General features: G+C 40.6%; 1 protein-coding gene across 1 annotated transcript in view; it reads left to right on the top strand.

Annotated features, from left to right (window-relative positions):
* Positions 1–6,424: 6,424 nt before the first annotated feature.
* The window catches only part of PDZRN4 (PDZ domain containing ring finger 4), a gene marked incomplete at its 5' end in the record, with an annotated part of 347,855 nt that continues 335,557 nt past the window's right edge, over positions 6,425–18,722 (top strand). Inside the window, 3 exons of the mRNA XM_081082843.1 lie at positions 6,425–7,081; positions 9,507–9,593; positions 11,457–11,564. Of these exons, the coding sequence (XP_080938969.1) occupies positions 6,425–7,081; positions 9,507–9,593; positions 11,457–11,564 (852 nt within the window). The remainder of the gene's footprint in view (positions 7,082–9,506; positions 9,594–11,456; positions 11,565–18,722) is intronic.

Here is an 18,722-nt window from a genome sequence, read left to right as displayed (position 1 = left end):
TGTACTTTGGTTGCGGGCACATCCCCAGTAGAGGGTGTGCAGGAGGCAGCTGATCGATGTTTCTCTCTCATTGATGTTGCTAACTTTCTATCCCTCTCCCTTCCTCTCCGTAAAAAAATCAATAAAATATATTTTAAAAAATGTAAAGAGGAAATCCCATGAAGAAATACCTATGGTCAATAAACATTACAAATAATCAATGGTAACAACAAACAAACAAAAAAGTGCAAATGAAAATAACATAATGAGATTATTTATTTATTTATTTTTGGAAAGCGCAGGCATTGAGTATTTTGGGACATAAACTCATACACTATTTTTTATGTGTAATTTGATAAAATATTTCCAGAGTGCAATGATGAGGGCAAATACATAATAATAACTATGCTATATTTACTAACTCAATTACACAACAACCAATGGGGTAGGTGAAATTATTATTCTCATTTTATAGCTGATAAAAAATTAAGTCAGGAAAAGGCTAACTAAATTGGTCAAGACTAAGTTGACCAGTTAGTAACAACACTTAGATTTGCTTTACATTAATAGACATAGGGTACCCTGAATTTGGGAGTTTAATTTAAACTTGTGTCATATAAGATACTATAGTATATGATCATTTTGTCTATAATTATAGATGGTCATTAAAGCATCCCAAACTATAGATATTTTATTTTATTCTTTAAAAATGTCAATTATTTTACAGGTGAGATTATTATACCCAAACCCATGGTGTAGTGGAACAAGTAATGTCAGAAATATCTCTTTGCATCTTAGACCTTATAGTAGTAAACAGAGTTTTCATGTGGAATTTCCAATTCCTCGTATTTTTAAAATGCATGTTATCATGTAATAAATTACTAATAAATAACATTAACTATTTATGAATTCCTTCTGAGTTGCAAAAACAACGAGCAAAGTGGCTTCTGAAACTCAAAGGAATATTACTAATGATAAATCTGATTAGTGACATTTTTTCAAGTTTTGTCTTCAAACCCTACTTACAACATTAGTTTTAGGTTCTGATTCTAACACTATTACAAATAGTATAAAACAAAAAAAAAATGTTATTCAAGAAAATAATTTGTTGGTTTCCACTAAGCAGCGTGTTCCTATTTAATGAACTTAAAATATCTCAAAATTTTGTGGAAATCTCTGACATTTTGGAGAGACGTCTAAAAGATATTAAGTTACCGAAAATCTTCCTTGAATAAATAAACACAAAATAAAGTTTCAACCAAAATTTATAGTGATTGATTTATTAAAGCAGGACTTAAGGAACAGAGACAATTAGTTTATCATACAGAAAGCTCCCAGTTATGTGGACAGAATGACCTTAACTTTTAACCACATTGGTGTTACACAGAACAATTAATAAGGTCAATATTCTCATTCACATCAGTTACTCAAAGTCCTCTAATAAATGTGACCCTAGAATTTCCCTCCTTAGAGAAACGGCAGTGCGGGGAATTCAGGGGGGAAGAGGAGTGATAGCCTTTACACAATGGAATCAAATAGACACAGTTATAACTTCCATTTCACATATCACATAATATAGTGCATTTTATCCTAAAATAACTCCTTAATAGATGTGGAGAAAAGGCATTATAGTGCACTGTACTGTAGAGTGAGAGTGTAATGAGGCAGACCTTGGTTTAATTCCAGACTTTGCCACTTTCTGTTTGTATAAACTTGGGCAAGTTGTGGGAATAATAATAGTATCTACCACAATTGATCATTGGGATAATGGAATGAGCTTGTACCTGTAGAGTATATGCTATGCCTGTCACAGAGTGAATAATTATGGCATATTAGTTCTTGTAGTTGTTTCTGATATTTTCCCTCTTTGTTAGTGACTGTGGCCCACAAAGATATAGCACAAAATCAAGGTTAACTTAATACAGGATTTAATCTATTTTCTTGTATAAGCCATCTCTCACAACATTTCTCTCTTAAATGGATAATAACGTTACCCTAATGTCTCAGTGAATTTAGAAATCAGTCCATCGTTGAATTGAAAGTTGCCACAATTTTTAATTTAATATTTCACTTTAACTTGGCTTCCTTCCAATTCTTCATTCTGTGCTGTCTGATATTTCATCCCACAGAGACTGCACAATTACTATAAATCATTTACTGTATTTTGCTGTACACAATAGTTTTGTTCATATCATTTTATTCTTCTTGAAAATGGCATTCTGCACTGTCATGATGCCCCTTTAAATTCTTCATTTTGCCAAAGGTAGTTGAAAAGGAAGGTAATAGAAAATAACTTCTAGTGGAGTACGTGCCGACAGACGGAAATCATAATGACTGATATTGCTCTATGTTCTCTGGGTTTGGCCAGTTCTGTAATTTTCAGAGTGAAATGCACATCCAGAGTGCGTCTTCCCTGACATAGTATGTCATCAGCCTATCTTGTAAAAATAGCATCCTCATTCTTTTTTTTTTTTAAATATATTTTATTGATTTTTTACAGAGAGGAAGGGAGAGAGATAGAGAGTTAGAAACATCGATGAGAGAGAAACATCGATCAGCTGCCTCCCGCACATCTCCTACTGGGGATATGCCCGCAACCCAGGTACATGCCCTTGACCGGAATCGAACCTGGGACCCTTCAGTCCGCAGCTCTATCCACTGAGCCAAACCGGTTTCGGCATAGCATCCTCATTCTTAATGAGCTTTCAAATAACTCAACTTTAAAGCATCTTTTATTGTTTTAATCAAGTTTAGGATTTTTAAATAGTTCCAAGTTGACCTTATTATCTCATGCTTTATAAACACATTTATTTATGCTACTAAGTGTAAATAATATAAAGAACAGAAATGAATGTTAACTTCAATAATACAAATAAATGTCTTCCACAGGAACATTTTGACCTCAAATAACTGGGTATTTTTACTTCGCCTATCAGGGTAATCTTATATAGATAGTTACAGCTTAAATTTGGGGCACTTTGGAGAAATGTATATGGTTACAGACCATAATAGTAATTCATGATTTATGACCAGGGAATCAGGGAAAAGGAAGTATAAATGATGAGATTTTAAGGTCGTATAATAGAAGATTTAAAAATTACTGTTTTGTTGAAAGTGCCAAAATGGACTATCTAAACATGTATGAATTAAAGAAATGCTTTATTTGTTCCTTTGAAAAATTTCTTCAAGCTTCCTGACTTCATAATTCTCAATCAAATGCATGAGACAGCATTTAAAAAATCACAAATGAGTTGACTTAAGGTATTATCTATGCATGGGGTGGAAAAAATTATCTCTTTCTCCTTTTCACCTCTCCATTCATCATTTCTGAGTCTTGGAATATAGTATTTCAGTATTAGGTCTTTTAGCATTTGACTTAACAATCAGTAACTCTCAGATTCCCTATTCATCCTTGGAAGTAGGGATGACTCACTCTTCTCACTGGAGACACTCACAGACATGCCCACTTTCATTACTGCTCTAGAAATTGGCCCAAAGAATATAGCAAGTAAGTAAATTCTTTATCTATTTTCATGAATATATGAGCCCTGACAGTGGATTAAAACAAAAACTAGTTCCTATGCTGAAAATACCTAACCAAACACTGGTTACCTTAAAATATTTTGAGTTCAGCCATGTTCCTTGGCTTGCAGATGAAAGAAGTATATTTATTGTCTCCCCATTGAATCTCAGTTGGCAAAGCATAGTCTCAGGTTCAGTCTGAATGGAAGGTTATGAGAAAGGTGACAGGCCTGGTCTTGGCCACAACCTGCAGCAAGAAGAAAGACAATGTTGCTTTTGAGCCTGCAGCTTTCACTAGCCAGGGATTCTTAATAGATAATTCTGATCAGTGAAGGCCTAAGGACATGCCCAAGCTATTGATGCAAGGTGGTAATTTTTCTTATTTGGAAAAAGATATTTCAGTGTTACTGAATCTGTTTTGCTGAAATATTCGTGGGTAATTTAAACTTATTTCAAGTGCTTTCTTTGTTTACCCAGTTACTTCCATCTAATTGGGCTCCAGGTTTCCAGCTCAGCTAAGCTTTTCTGAGATACTACACTTTTCCTAATTTATAGAACAATCTTTTATAGTCTGGGAAGGGAAATCAGACTAGTTAGCTCAACTGATGTCACAGGTTTATTATGCTGCAATGTTTTCATATGGGAAGAGCCCAGCAGCTTCATGTAGGTGTGTCCGTTTCCTCAGCGTTCACCTCATAATGTTTTCATCCTAGCAATTAACTCTCTTGGAAGCACCCACGCTTGCCTTTTCTCATGTAACAGATTTTCCTAAGCTCCCTTTTGGTGTCCTTCATTACTTGGCTTCGCTTCACATGTTCTCATTTTTAACTTGTGAGTCTCTGTAGACAAGGTTTTTGACATCCATCTTCTCTTCAATCAAAATGTTATACATCCTGGAATTACTCGTAACAAAATCGGCTCAGGACCCTTGTTTTGCTACAGGAATTACATGGGTTGACCAAACTCATCATATAACCATTGTGATATGTAGTTGTTGTTGTTGTTTTCAACTAACTGCATGTCTCAGTTTTATAATATCTCAACTGAACATTTTCAGATTTCACCTCTTCTCTCCTTTTCTTAAAAACATTCTCACTACCATCATGCTTATTGTGAAATAAATGTCAAGCCCTAGCTATAAACTCACAGCTATAAGTCACAGCTTTTTCTGTAACTAAAATAAAGAAGATGGAACAGAACCCTCTGGCCCAGGTTATTTGAATAAATTCTATAACATGCTCCTTTGGATAGCCTATGCAATTCACAAGCATATGCTCATGCGACTAATGTTAAATGATTTCTTATTTATTTGGGAATTATTGTTTGTTTACTTTGTGAAAGGCCAAAGTGAAGGGGGAAATTTGCAGCATTGTGGCAAATGTTATTTTATCATATATCTATATGTAGAAAATGTGGACTAGAGCATCTTATTTTGAAACAAGTTTAAAAGCATATCAAATATCTAGCAAATCACTCCAGGATCCCCACTGCTATTGAACTACTCTAATAAAATCTCATCTTTCAAACAGAAAGAAGGCCCAGAAGGTTCTTATTAGCCTCTATTATTAGCCATTGCTAATTCTTCCCTTAGCTCCAAGGATTTAAAGGGCAAAGACTGGAGCCTTGTTCCTGTGTTTCAACTGAGAGCTACTGGTGCTAGACATGAGGATACAGCTTTCTGGGCAAACGGCTCAGCTGGCCATGAGGAATCATCACTGATTAATTTAGGGAGCCCATCCTCGGGCCTGTGGAAGTAGTTGCAGGATAAGGACGGGAAGTGGTATGTATCCAGGTGATAGGGTTGCTTTAGGTTCCTAAGTTTCAGAAGATGGTGAAGGAAGCTGGGGAAGGAGAGCTTGCAGGCTCTCCTTGATGCATGTTTTAAGCAAGGCCTGGCACGCTACCCACTTTGAAGAATCAAACTGGGGGAGGAAGCACTTTGGACCTAAACTGTATATTCAGGGTAAGTAGAGCGAAGCAACTAGTAAGACTTTATTTGTGATGTCACTGCTCTCTTTCACAATCCTTCCCTTTAATTCACCTTTCCAGGTGCCCAAAAGGTCGCATTCCCTTCCCGGTGTAAATGCCTGCGGAAGTAGATGTGTGGTGATTGAACCAGGAGTCCCAGTGCACGGTAACAGCATCCCGTCCTGCTCACATGGCTGGAGGCCTTGCATGGTGCTTCAAGTTCTCCCTGAGAGAGGTTTCCTAAGGCGAGAGCACCTGGCCTGCTCCCCATCGCGGCTGCCAGTCATCATCTGCCTCATGAATCTCACTGATTTCCGCATGGTGATCTGAGAAACCGGGCTCTGTAGATACCTCACAGTGATGGCCCTAAGCTGGCAGACACACCTAGCTGGTGATTTTGTAGTTGATTGCTTTGAAAGAACAAAAGTGCATCGAATTCCAACACATTTATTGCAGATCGACTTGATGCGGAGTGATGAGGACTCAATGGAATGGACAACCTCATGGACAATAAAGATTCTGCTTCCCTGGAGCTTATGTTCAGGTGGAATTGGAAGTTATTTCTGCGGGAAGGCTGCTTGAGGTTCTGTGTAGGCGAAGTGGAGCACCCTTTCCCCAAGGGCTATTGAGAGCTGGCCTCGCCCTCCGCGGACACAATTTGAAAGAATATAAATTGCAGAGCAGCTAAGGGGGGTAGGGGGCATCACTTGAGGTGGCTTCTATTAGCGTCAATACGGCGGAGCCAGGGGACTTAGCTGGAGCCTGAAAACTTCACGCCAAACTCTGAGACTACAACCCCCCCCCAACCTTCTCCTCCTGCCCGCGCCCCCCGCCCCCCCTTCTCCGAGCAGCCGGGGCCACAGCGGGGGCGCTGTCTCAGGGGCACCCCGGGGAGACAAGGGTGCTCGGAGGAAGTGGACTCCGCATCCGCGTCCCCTGACCCCCGATCCCTGCCATGGGCTTCGCCCTGGAGCGCTTCGCCGCAGCCGCGGGCGCGGAGCTGGAGTGCGGGCTGTGCGGCCGGCTGCTGGACGAGCCCCTGTGCACGCCGTGCGGGCACGTCTTCTGCGCCAGCTGCCTGCTGCCCTGGGCGGCGCGGCGGCGCCGGTGCCCGCTGCAGTGCCAGCCCCTGGCGCCCGGCGAGCTGTACCGGGTGCTGCCTCTGCGCAGCCTCCTCCGCCAGCTGCGCCTCCAGGGCGATCCCCGTGCCCGCGCCCGCGGCGGCGGCCGCTCGGTCCGGCCGCACGAGCTGGAGGCGCCCGCCGCGCGCGGGGACTTCGGCGCGGCCCGCCGCGGGGGCTGCGTCTCGGGGCCGGGCGGCCGCGGCGGCGAGGACGTGCCCGCGCGGGGGGGCGGCGGAGCGGCGCGCGGGGCCGGCCGGGGCGGGGGCGCGCGCGGGGGGCTGCCGGGCGGCTGCTGCGGGAGCGGGAGCGGGCGGGGGCCCGGGCCACGAGTGCTCGCCTGGAGGCGGCGCGAGCAGGCGCTGCTGGCGCAGCTCGGGGCGCTGCAGGGCGAGGTGCAGCTGGCGGCCGGCAGGTACCGGGACAAGTTCGCCCAGTACATGGCTCACGTCCGCAACTTCGCCAGGGACCTGGGCGGCGGCCACGGCCCGGTAAGCGCGGAGGGCGAGGCCCCCGGGGAAGGATCGGTCGGGGTGGAAAGAGGAAGGTGCGTTCTGTAGTTCAGGACTCCCTGGAAGGTGATGGATGCCCTTCCTTTCCATGCAGGAGGACCCATCCACCCGCCCCGATGATGATACTATACTATTTATTCTTCATCTTCCCAATGTCTCAGTAGTGAAGTCAGCAAGGATTGCTCCCTTTCTGGTTATATGAGGACTGGGAAGAGTTAAACAGCTTCAATTCCAACTTTTCCACGAAGAAGGAGGTTATTAGGAACACTCATTTGCTCACCCAGAAACCTTGTTCCCCCCTCTTTCTGACTCCTGCCCTTACCCTCTCTGCCTATATTTTGTACCATTGGCCCTTACCTGAGACCAGGAAGCAGGGACCTCTCCACCCCTGCCTCCCTCTCCAACTGCGCCAGCACCCTGAGGCCTGCTTAAGTAAGCCCCCCCCCCCCCCCAATTGGCTCCGAATGACTTGGTTTCCCTGTCACACTGCCCATATCAGCCACCTTCTACTCAGTGCAGGGAACGTCAGGGATGTGGGGAACTAGAGTTAAGAGATTAAGAGATGATATTTGTTTTAGACCTGAAGAGTTCTTTGCATCACCCCCACCTTCCCTTAATAACCCTCACCTGCCTTCTTGTTTCAGTATTGGTGGTGGTGGTGGTGGTGGTGGTGGTGGTGTGTGTGTGTGTGTGTGTGTGTGTGAGTGACTTGGGGAACCAAGTCTGGGAGCAGCTACATCCATCTGGGGTTAAAGAAACCCCTCCCCGCCGCCCCCCCCCCCCCCCCGCACTACCCCCCCCCCCTCCCCCTGCAGCGGCTGTTTCCCTTCTTTGTGGAAGCTGCTGGCCCCAACTGTGCTCTGTGCTCTTGGGCTGCCTGCTTTTAGACCGAATAAACAAGCCTCTTTGCAGCACCCCTTGTTTATAAAGCTGTTACTTCTCTTCTGGAGGACTTCTGCACAGTGTTTGACATTGTTGGCCGCTGCCATGGTGAGCAGGGGTTTAGCAGGACTTGCACTCCATTCAAGGAGCTGTTTCCATTCTTCAGCGTCCTGGTTCTGGGGAGGGGCAACCCCGATGCTTCCCATTTGGGACTCCCTCCAACTCAGGCCTGGACTTAAGACGCTTCTGCCCTTGCACCTAAAAAAAAAAAAAAAAAAAAAAGAAAGAAAGAAAGAAATGTGAAGGGCTAAAATGTTTCTATTCTGATAAACGGAAGCACACTGCTTAATCACTGCTTAATGAAAAGACTGGATACTATCTATTATTCTTTCTCTATCCTATTTCTATCCAGATAAACTTACAAAGTGAGAAGAGCTAGAGAGAAGCCAGAAATATGCTTTGTAGTGCCAGCTCGGGTTTCAAGGTCTTAGAGAAGCAATAGCTGATGGAAAGGAGTAACAGCTAGAATTATATGACGGAGAAGTCCATTCAAAAAGTCAAGCTATGGCCTCAGAAGTGAGGAAAAACTGCCCATGATTTGCAGACTTAATTATCAGGCTTCTCTGTGCTCCTCAGAAATATTTTCCCACCACCAGTAGGGGCTGCTGTGCGCGCTGCCTGGGAAAAGCTCCTGGGGACAGGGGTTATGAGGGTAGCAGCGGTAAAGATGCTTATGCGATTTTATCATTCTGAAGTAATTGCCCGTTGCCAAACATATGATATCTTAGGATAGTTAACATCCATAGCCATAAACATAACAAACTCCTCTAGCCTGGCACTAATTCATCTTATTTTTAAAATAGTCTTTATTAATGAACAGGTTGCAGATATAATTCCTATGTATTTAACTCCCCTCTGGTGGTTTTTTTTTTTTTTTTAATCTAATCTTCAGGAGTTATGCAAAACCCAATAAGAATACTATTTAAAATTAGGATTCCTGTAACCTGTCATATCCTGTATGACAATAATAATCCAAATAGTTGAGTGGAAAGAAATGTATAAATAGTTCACTATTCATTCAGACTTTTCGAGGTGAAATTTTTACATAGAATAATTCTCAGATCCTTTAACAATGTATCTTACTCCTTTGGAATAGAGGGAAAGAATAAGAACACTTGCAAAGCTAAATCAGAATTCTGTTTTAAATTACAGTGAAGTCAGAATTAAACAATGAATGCATTAGAATAAAAGCTGCTTAATGTGTAAAAATGCAATGCCATTTAGTTGAAAATAGTTATTTTTCTCACATGCATGGTTGTTTCCTTCAAATACACACTTTCAAAGTGAATTTAGGAATAAATTAACCTTCCCTCAAATTCAGCCATCCTTAATTGTAAGTTTTTCCCCCTTTTAAATGTTAATTTATTTACAGTGGCGGGGGGGGGGGGGAGCTTTACTCTAGAATTTATTTATTTTTATGTATATTTTTACGGAGTTTGCTATTTTATCCCCTTTCTTCCAGGGTGGAGAACATAAGCCATTCACCATTCTATTAGAACGAGAAAATGACACTTTGGGATTCAATATTATAGGAGGTCGACCAAATCAGGTAACCCACCTTGTTAATGCATAGCTCATTCTTTGCTTATAAAATAATAACTTTAGTTTTCATTTGTGGATTTTTAGTACAAAAAGCATCTGGTTTTATCTTTAAAATTATGCTTGTGATTAAATAGTTTCCTTATTGCAAATATTCCTGTACATACCTATATATCTTTTTAGAAAAGCAAAGCAAAACAGCTAAAAACTTCCTTCTCTTTACTACTTAAAAAGAAAATAGTACATTTCATATTTTATCTACCTTGTATGGCACCATTGGCAAATTTCTTAAATAAACCTATTTCATAGTAATGTGTATAGGCAATTTCTATTTAATGATATTAGGCAATTGTATTGCCTGCTTGCACCTCCTATTGATTATGTTAAGTTGGTCAGTTTTCAGATGCTTACACAGACCAGGCAGTATATGCTGAATGAATGAATGAACCATTAAAATCAGTTTTGAAATAAGGGATATTGTTTTCACAGTTACATAGGAAATGCCATGTTAAAGGACAAGAGCAGGTTTGAAATATTTTTGACTCTGCAAATCAATTCTTTTATTTAATTGAATGAATAATACTTTCTACATGAATGTCAACTGTTTTCAAAATGCATGAGTTATAATCTTTACCGTATTCTGTGCTGACGTTACAAAGTTCTAGCATATCCTTTAAATACTACATCAACTTAATTTTCACTCTAACTAAAAAAAGGTGGTGAAGCTTTAAAAAAAAATCATGTTCTTTAATTTTCTCAATAAACTGCTGTGAAATTTTTGCATCCTGCAATGCAGATGTTGTCCAGGGGAACTGTCTTAGAGTTGTTGGCCATATGCTCTATTTAGGTCAGGATGGCAATGGCATATTTCCTCTTTGTGTTTAGCATCTAAAAAACCTAGCAACTAATGACTGCTTTGCTTCTGTCTCTAGGACAGTCCCCATTTATTATGGAAAAAATAGATGTCTTTTCATCATATAATTTTTGTTTCATTTTCCCCTAAGGAATATTGTTATGAATGCTAGTTAGGTGTTTGACATTTGGGTGACATTGGCCATTTTTTAGAGCCTCTTAAAATTCATGCTGAGGAAGACTAATTAAGGAGAAAAATGTTATTTAACCTGCCATGAAGTGAAATGGCATTTAAAATTATATGCTGTATTATTATAAGATATTGGGCATTTTCCCTAAATAAGTTTTGCACTGTAGTTGGTTTCCTGGGACTGGCTAACATGTACTACTTGTACCATATTGGCTATATGTTTGAGGTTTACTCGATCATTAGGCTCATTACACCTGGAAATGTGTAACGATTAGCTTTGAATGGGTTCTCTTTCACCTTAGAGTTGATCCTTTGGGATTTCACACTTCAGCAAGCTCCCAGTCTTCCCTGTGACTAGAAACAGTCAGAGCTATATTCCCAAATCTGTCACATTATGAGGCTAAATTATAATTTGAAGACTATAACCACATCTCAAACCAATTATATAGTGAGACTGGATATGCTTTTTGTTTTCTTTAACTTACAACCTTTTTAAATTACACCCTTCCTTTAGAAATGAGATGCTCTATAAATCATACTGAGGAGCCTGTTGATATCGCCTTGTACATGCCCTTTCCCCATAGTTTCTTATGTACACTTGAAAACATGAGGTAAATAGATAATCTGGCCAGAGATGCTGGACTCATTCATTAAAGCTGACATCTTGATGAATGACGGGTGTTAAGTTAAAATTCAGTGTCAAATCCCCAGTTAAGAAATAGAGTTGCATGTTAAGAAGGGTTGGCAGTGAGACATTTACTAAATTGTCCTTGATCCAACTAAAAACTTTGTTTACATCTTTCTTACTGCTAATGGTTATATTTTTAATAGAATGATCAAGAAGAAATATCAAGAGAAGGAATTTATGTTTCAAAAATTTTGAAAAATGGACCTGCTGACAGAGCAGAAGGCTTGGAGATTCATGACAAAATCATTGAGGTAAGACAATAATAAAACACAAACCTGATTCGTGGCAGAAATATTTGACATTTTAAATTTCCAAACTTACTGCTTTACCTTGGCGTGGTACTTATTAGAATGTATATTGAACTAGAGTATATAGTGCATATCTCACCTATATTAATTATTAGATATTGGGATAAAATAATAAATCTAAATGTGTTAATGAAGTTTCTAAATGTGTTAATTAATATCTCTATTTTAATAATTGTCTATCCCCAATAACTGTGAAGGTAGTTATGTGATAATTAAGGGATTCATTTGTATAACATTTCAAAAAAAGGATGATAGATATCTGCTGAAGGACATTTTAGTGAGGAAATTTACTATTTTTAAACCTGAGATTAGTATATTATGTAGAGTGTGATTTATTTATAAATGTCTTTTAGTACTTTTTAGTTAATATGGTTATCTTCTTCCTGTCTTTTTTACATAAAAAAGAAAGGAAGCACTTTTTTTTCCTATTGCAAAAACCTGATGGGAACTCGTCATTTTCTGGAGTGTATGTTGTAGCTGTATTGTGGTATTCGGGGTTGGCAAAGTAAATGCTATGAAGTTATTGAAATTTGGGCTATGATAATGGAATTTTGAGTCACACTGCCATTCACCAACCCAGTGCTTTTGGAATTTTAACTGGTTGAGATAGTATTATTTAGTGTTACTGAAAATGTCTAGGGTACTGCTGTCAATGGGATTATTCCCAATGTATTAGTAAAGGCTGAATAGAAATTTGGAAGGTGTATTTGACTCTGCCATTCTTTTGGGGAAATTCTACTTATTCTAGGTTACATACTCACTAATGTTATCTTTATGAATGCTTCTATAAACTATCTTGATGGAGACTGTTTTCCTTTATTATACTTTGAATAGAGTTTTAGATCTTCATTTTTTTTCATTAAAATTTTGAACTTTGAATAATTTTACCTAGGATAGGGGTAAACAGTATAGAAGAACCAATAGTTCTCTCTTTTGGAAAAAAAAAAAAAAAGGTCTCATAACATTTAGAAATTAACTGAGTAGGCACTTTGAGGAAGAGAGAAGAGATGCTTTGGCTTCAAAACCGATTTTTGTTTGAAGAGGCCCTTGGTAACAAGATTTTCTCCTTCCAGTTTTATAGCCAAGAAAGGACAGACCTACTTTCACTGACGCTATCCAGGTTGACTTGACAGTTTGCCTAGTGGAGACATTTATATGCTACAGTTTCTAAAGTTAGAATTGTTCTATTTCTACTTGTACTTGTGCGGTATAATTTAAAGGGCAACATAATTCAAACAAAAGCATTTGTCCTTTTTGCTTTCTGCCTTATGTCTAAAGACTTTTGGTTTTTCCAGTTAGATGGAAAAGGAAGGCATGCATTTGATACTCTTGGAAGGGCTGGTGGAATTGAATACATATATTGAATTAACACACAAACTTACAGATACACACAATAGAAACATGTACTAGGGATTTAGAAAATAATTTATTCTAACTATGTAACAATGTTATGCATGCTTCATTAATGTTGCCTTCAAAAAGAGGAAGAAGAATTTGTCTTATGTTTTGGTATAGTATCAAAAATTTATTGGTTTTGTTAATGGAAAGAAGTAATTCTATAAAAACTATGGCTGATAAATGAAGTTCATCTAGACATCTATCATAGACAATTACTAATATATATCAAAATAACCTTATTTAAATCATATAAGATAAAGATCAAAGACATCAACCTGGAAATCTAAACTATGATTTATAACCTGCTGTAGCTGTAATATCACCTCAACATGCATATATTAGCAGTAAATGACAAGAGGTTGAAATTTTCCTCATTGATAGGATTTATAAACATGTCTTTTATGCCAAGATATACTAATAATATGCATATTTTGTTATAGTTCTAACATAGATTCATATGACCGCATTTGCAGTTAAGAAATAAGTTAGACGATATGTATATTTCTGGAATGTTGTCTGTTAAATAGCATGAAATAGTTTGGAAGGGAGATTATTATAAATAAATCACTCATATTTAGTTGTCCAGTGATGCCATCATCTTTTCAGAGTAAATAGATATTTGTCTGACTTTCTTTTTTATATATACATTTAAATAAGCAGCATGTTTATTCTTGTGCATATGTGTGTGTAAAAGATGCCAATATACCAATTAAAAATATTTGATGCTTTTTAGTTCATCTGCCATTGTGGGGCCAGTTAACTTTTCACATTTTTTAGCAGTGGAAGACTGATAAGAAATATATTGATTAATTTAAAATGTGCAGCGGCAGAAAAAGAGATTTTAAAATAGGGGATTTTTTTTTTGTGTGTGTGTTTTTTTGTGCTCAGTGATTTGTTTACTGAACTAATGTGAATTTCAAATGGCCATGCTGATTTAACTATAGTTCAACAAATAAACTTGTTAGAAGTATAAAGTGCACCAATAGTTCGTTCATATATTATGAAACTACTCATATGACCTACCTGCCACAGTCTGACATATGGCCAAGTGCTTTGAATTCAGTGATATATGACTGAAATTTTAAAAAAAGAAACTGTTAGACAATTTACTTTTTACTTACAGTGAATACATGCTGAAAATATTCTGGCAAGTTAATTGCTGAAAGCACACATTACAACGGGTTATGAATTGTTCTTATAAAATAAAATTTAAATCATTCAGTTGAAGGAGAAAGGAGATATGTGATTAAAAATTTGGTTCTATTGGTTAAGGAGATTTTACTAATTCTAATAAAAATATTAGATATAATAATTTTGCCAAACTTTAACAAAGGCTAACAGTTTCCAAAATAATATTTTTAATAGTCTGTATTCCAGGGAAGCTGATCAAATCAATTCAAGGATCTTAAATGTAAAACAATCACAGTCATAAGGTAAATCTATGTCATATTTTTCACATAAAACAAAGCAAATGTAGTTTTGGAGTCAGTTCCATGAGAAACCATATTTACCACTTTCTAGTGGTAACAGCGGTTCACGTAGGCCAGGAATTCACCAGAGTGTAGATCTAAATAACCGTGTCTTTTGCATGCTGTTTCCACCCCTTCCCGACTCAAAGAACCCACTATCAGAGGCTCAGGCACAATTCTCGAAGAGGGCAGTAGCATTACTGAAGTATCATCATGTTAGATGCCCAAGGGGAGTTGAGAATCAGAGTTCCCTGCCGCTGTCAGCAACTCTTCATCTATTATTGTTAGCATAGGTAGCTAGATGTTAATAAAGAAAGGAAGCAAAAGGAATCCCCCATCAAGACCGGTCATTAGCCGGGATTTCTGAGGGAGACAGAAAATAAGAAAGGGGAAAGTCCTCTGCTGAGTGCATGCGCAGTAGAAGCCAGGGTGGCAGCCATAAAGGGGAGGTGTCTAGCCTGGGAAAAGGGTCGGATTAGAGAAGATCCAGGAAAGGGATTGGTTAGAGGGAGGGCTGAGCACAAACCCTGCAAAGGACTGGAAAATTGATTGGTTATTTTGAAAAAGTGCCTGATCTTTCTCAAGCCCAGATCCTGTAATCCAGGTTTAACAAAGCTCTGGCGCTCTCTTGCCTGGTAACAATCACATTTGTGCATGAGCATCCTCATTCTTGCTCCATAGCAGCCATGTGGGACTCGCAGCCGCCTGTGACCCCCCAGGAGCTGGGCTCCAAGCGCAGGCCTGGGCACTGTTGAGGTGCAGCCAAGAACAGACTAAGCTGGCCAGATGGGGACAGAGATTAAACTGGACTGCCATGGCATGGTACAGAATTTTTGGACACTGGCCTTATTTCTGGGCCTGATGAAGACTAGGGTGGGCTTTGGCCCCAGAGGGACAAGAGCTGAACCCAGGATGGTCCTTTGCATTTGCTCCAGTTTCAGTAATCCTTTCCGCTGCACTACATCATCCCATGAGTGCGTCACCTGAAATGCTCTCCTCACAATTCTGTGAAAGGACCCCATTTCTACCGGCAACATTATTTTGACTGGGGTGCAATCATGACCCCAGAGTGGGGAAAGTGAATAGAGGGTGGATAGTCATTCATGGGTCTTTGCTCACACTTTCTTCTTACGCCTCCTCCAGCTCCTAGCCAAGTCTGTGTGGTGTCTCCCAGCTTTTGGAGACCAGGGATTGGGGGTGGAAGTCTGTGCAGTCTGTGAGATGAACAATTTGGAGCAGAAAGCAGACTTTTTTATTAGTGGACATAGTAAAATATCTTCTATGTATTGAGCTTGAAATCATGATGAAATGTAGCACCCAAGGCATTTTCATTTACTTTAGAAACAGTTCCCACATTGAACAATGTCAGGGTGGCACTTTCTAGAAAGTGCTGAGTATAATACTAGCAGAAAGAACTTGACAAATGCTATGTCTCAACAAGAATTTCTTAACTATTCCAGATTGCCAGCTACACTTTTTTTTCCTGTAATGTTCTATCTTCTGCATTTTATGTGACTACTCTGCACTGCTATAGTCAAAATCATTGGTGGTTATCATGTTTATTTGCCTAAGGCTCTGCACAGTTCTATTACAGCTATTAATGCAGGAAATTTAAATGCAGATCTGAGCTGAACATGGAGGAATGCTGTTGAAGCAGATCTATGATGTGCTACAGCTGTATGTGCCTGATGGCACAGTGCACTGTACTACCTCAGAGCAGCCATGCCAATCTATGTATGCATAAAAAGCATTTGCAAGTTTTCACTTTAGTAGATCACTTGTAAATCTGGTGGACCATTAGTTGTTTTGTGTGTGTGTGTGTGTGTGTGTGTGTGTGTGTGTTTTGTTGTTTTGTTTTTTTTTTTGCAAATTGCTGATCAATTCGAACACATCACTAAACTCTTCAATAATACATTGTCATTCCACATTTTATAAGTGTATTTTAACTGTTCAAACAACATTGACTGATTATCTGAAAGAATTAAGAACTAAAAGCAATCGTGTTAGTGCAAGTAAAGAATTGCATTTTAATGAGATCTGTAATCATGATTAAATGTTACTTACATTGAGTATATTTTTAACATCATGATCTAGTTATTACATAATTATATGTTTAATGTCTCTTGAAAATTACTGTGGTGAAGCGGGAAGAGGGTGAATACTGAAATTGAGGCAATCTGGCTGGAATTCCTGTTCAGCCTCTCTTGAAGTGTGTGTGGCCCTGAGCAAGCCAGCTGTGCCTCAATTTCTGTGCCGTTCATAGTTACTGTGTACGCAAAGGGCCTGGCACGTGGCAGGGTTTTGGAAGCCACTATTGTGAGCCTGATGTGTCTCATTCAGTTTACGCAAGGTCCTTTCTTCTCCAGGGCACAGAGCCAATACAGGGGTGGGTATTTTCCTTCTGTGGAGAATCCAGGTCACTCTCTCCCAGCTTTCAGTGATTCCCATTTCCATCGGCACCACAGTTTGGATGCATAAATGTAGGAAGTTTCAAATTGTACAGTTTTCACATATTCATATGGACAGTCAGATGCAAAAAGGGCTGTTGAGAGAAAACTTTATACACTCATGATTTAATTCAGTTACTCAACAACTATTTACTAAGTTCCTATAGATGCCAGATGGCATACTCTGTGTTATGAAGGAGCAATAACATCAGTTTTCAGCTCCCAAGTAACTCATGTGGGAGAGGCCAAGCAGGCTCTAGTGTGAAGCTGCTGCTTCACTTGTTCCAAACATAAATGGGCGTCACCACCTAGTCTTAGTGGAATGACATTGGAGGTTTGCTTTAGTGTTCCTGTTCTCCAAGTGGTAGTTCAATTCTTTTTGAGAAAGCATGACAAGGGTTATTTAGGAAAATAGTAGAATATGTGCATATAAGAGAGCACCATCTTCTATCGACTGTCCAAGTATGCTATTTTATTTTTAATACAGGCTATATGCCAAGACCTGCCAGTATCCCACAGCGGCGGTGGAATCTCAGTCATTACCTAGATTCAGTTTATTGGAAGCCAGATCCTTAGCTGGGAGCCTTTAAGGTATGCAAATGCATACAGTCCTGTGGGGCAGCAAGGAGAAGTCCTGCTGACCACCAGGGCCAGGCGATCCATAGGTTTTCCCTGGGTGGCAGGTATGGAAATCCAGATGAGTATATACGTTCCTTTCTGGGAGATACTGGGGAGCTGTATCGAAGCAGAGGGAGTGTACAGAGATGGACTCTCTGGCCTGTGTTCCCTGAGAGCACTTCCACAGCCTCTGGATGTGTTCCAGCCCGAGGCCTTCCCCGAAGGCAGAAACTCCAGGACAAGCATGTAGGTCTCTTTCATAGAAAGGCTGGGGGTGGCTCATCCTGCTTTCTGTGTCGTGTCCTGGGGATGGTAGCCTTCCAAGAACTGTCTCCCCATTGTTCCAATCCCATGGGACCCAAAAGGCATCCTCTGGACAGCAGCCACCCAAACTGGGGACCAAATACATAGAAGTGTCCTGCCCTGAGAGATGCTGGAGCTCTGGATCACTGCAGAGTGAGACCATGAAGGTAGTGCCTGCCCTCCACTGTCTCAGAAGGCTCCTGTCAGCCCTTAGAGGCGTGTTCCATGGGAAGCATGCCCCTCAGGCTGCCCCTGGGATGACACACGAATGGCCTCTTGCACAGGAAGACTGATCTCCTGGGCCTGTTGCCTCTGGCTGTGCCCTGGGAGTGGTGGCAGCTTAAGAACTCTTTCTCCATCAGTTACAGTCCTATGGGACTGGGAGCACAGGCCCCTCAGGCCATCAGAACCAGGCAATGGAGAGGTGTCCGCGGGCAGCAGCAGCAAAAATCAGGACCCCAGAGAAGGGCTCCTTTCTGGAAGATCCCAGTGAGCTGGAGGAGAGCAAGCAGAGACGGTGTCCCCTGGCCTCTGTCCCCTGAGAGCCCTTCCATGGTCTCTAGGAGTGGGCCAAACCAGAAGCCTTACCCTCAGGCCACAGCTCCTGGACAGGCCACTAGGCTTCTTCCTCAGGCAGATGAGGGGTGAGCTTCTGTCCACGCTCTGGGCAGTGCCCTGGGAGCAGTTGTCTGCTAAGAACTATCTCTTGGATTACGATCCCAGGGAGCCCGGGAACATAAGCCCTGCTGGCCTCCAGAGCCAAGCCATCAAGGGGCGGACCCTCATAGCAGTTACCAAAGCTGAGTCACCAGATGTAAAATCAGGACGCCAGATGTGTGTGCAGATCCTCTCCAGGAGCTACTGGT

Source organism: Myotis nattereri (assembly GCF_964212035.1).
Source record: "Myotis nattereri genome assembly, chromosome: 2".
Classification (NCBI taxonomy): Eukaryota; Metazoa; Chordata; class Mammalia; order Chiroptera; family Vespertilionidae; genus Myotis; species Myotis nattereri.
Note: the sequence above shows the minus strand (reverse complement) of the source record. Positions and strands in the feature narration are given on the sequence as shown.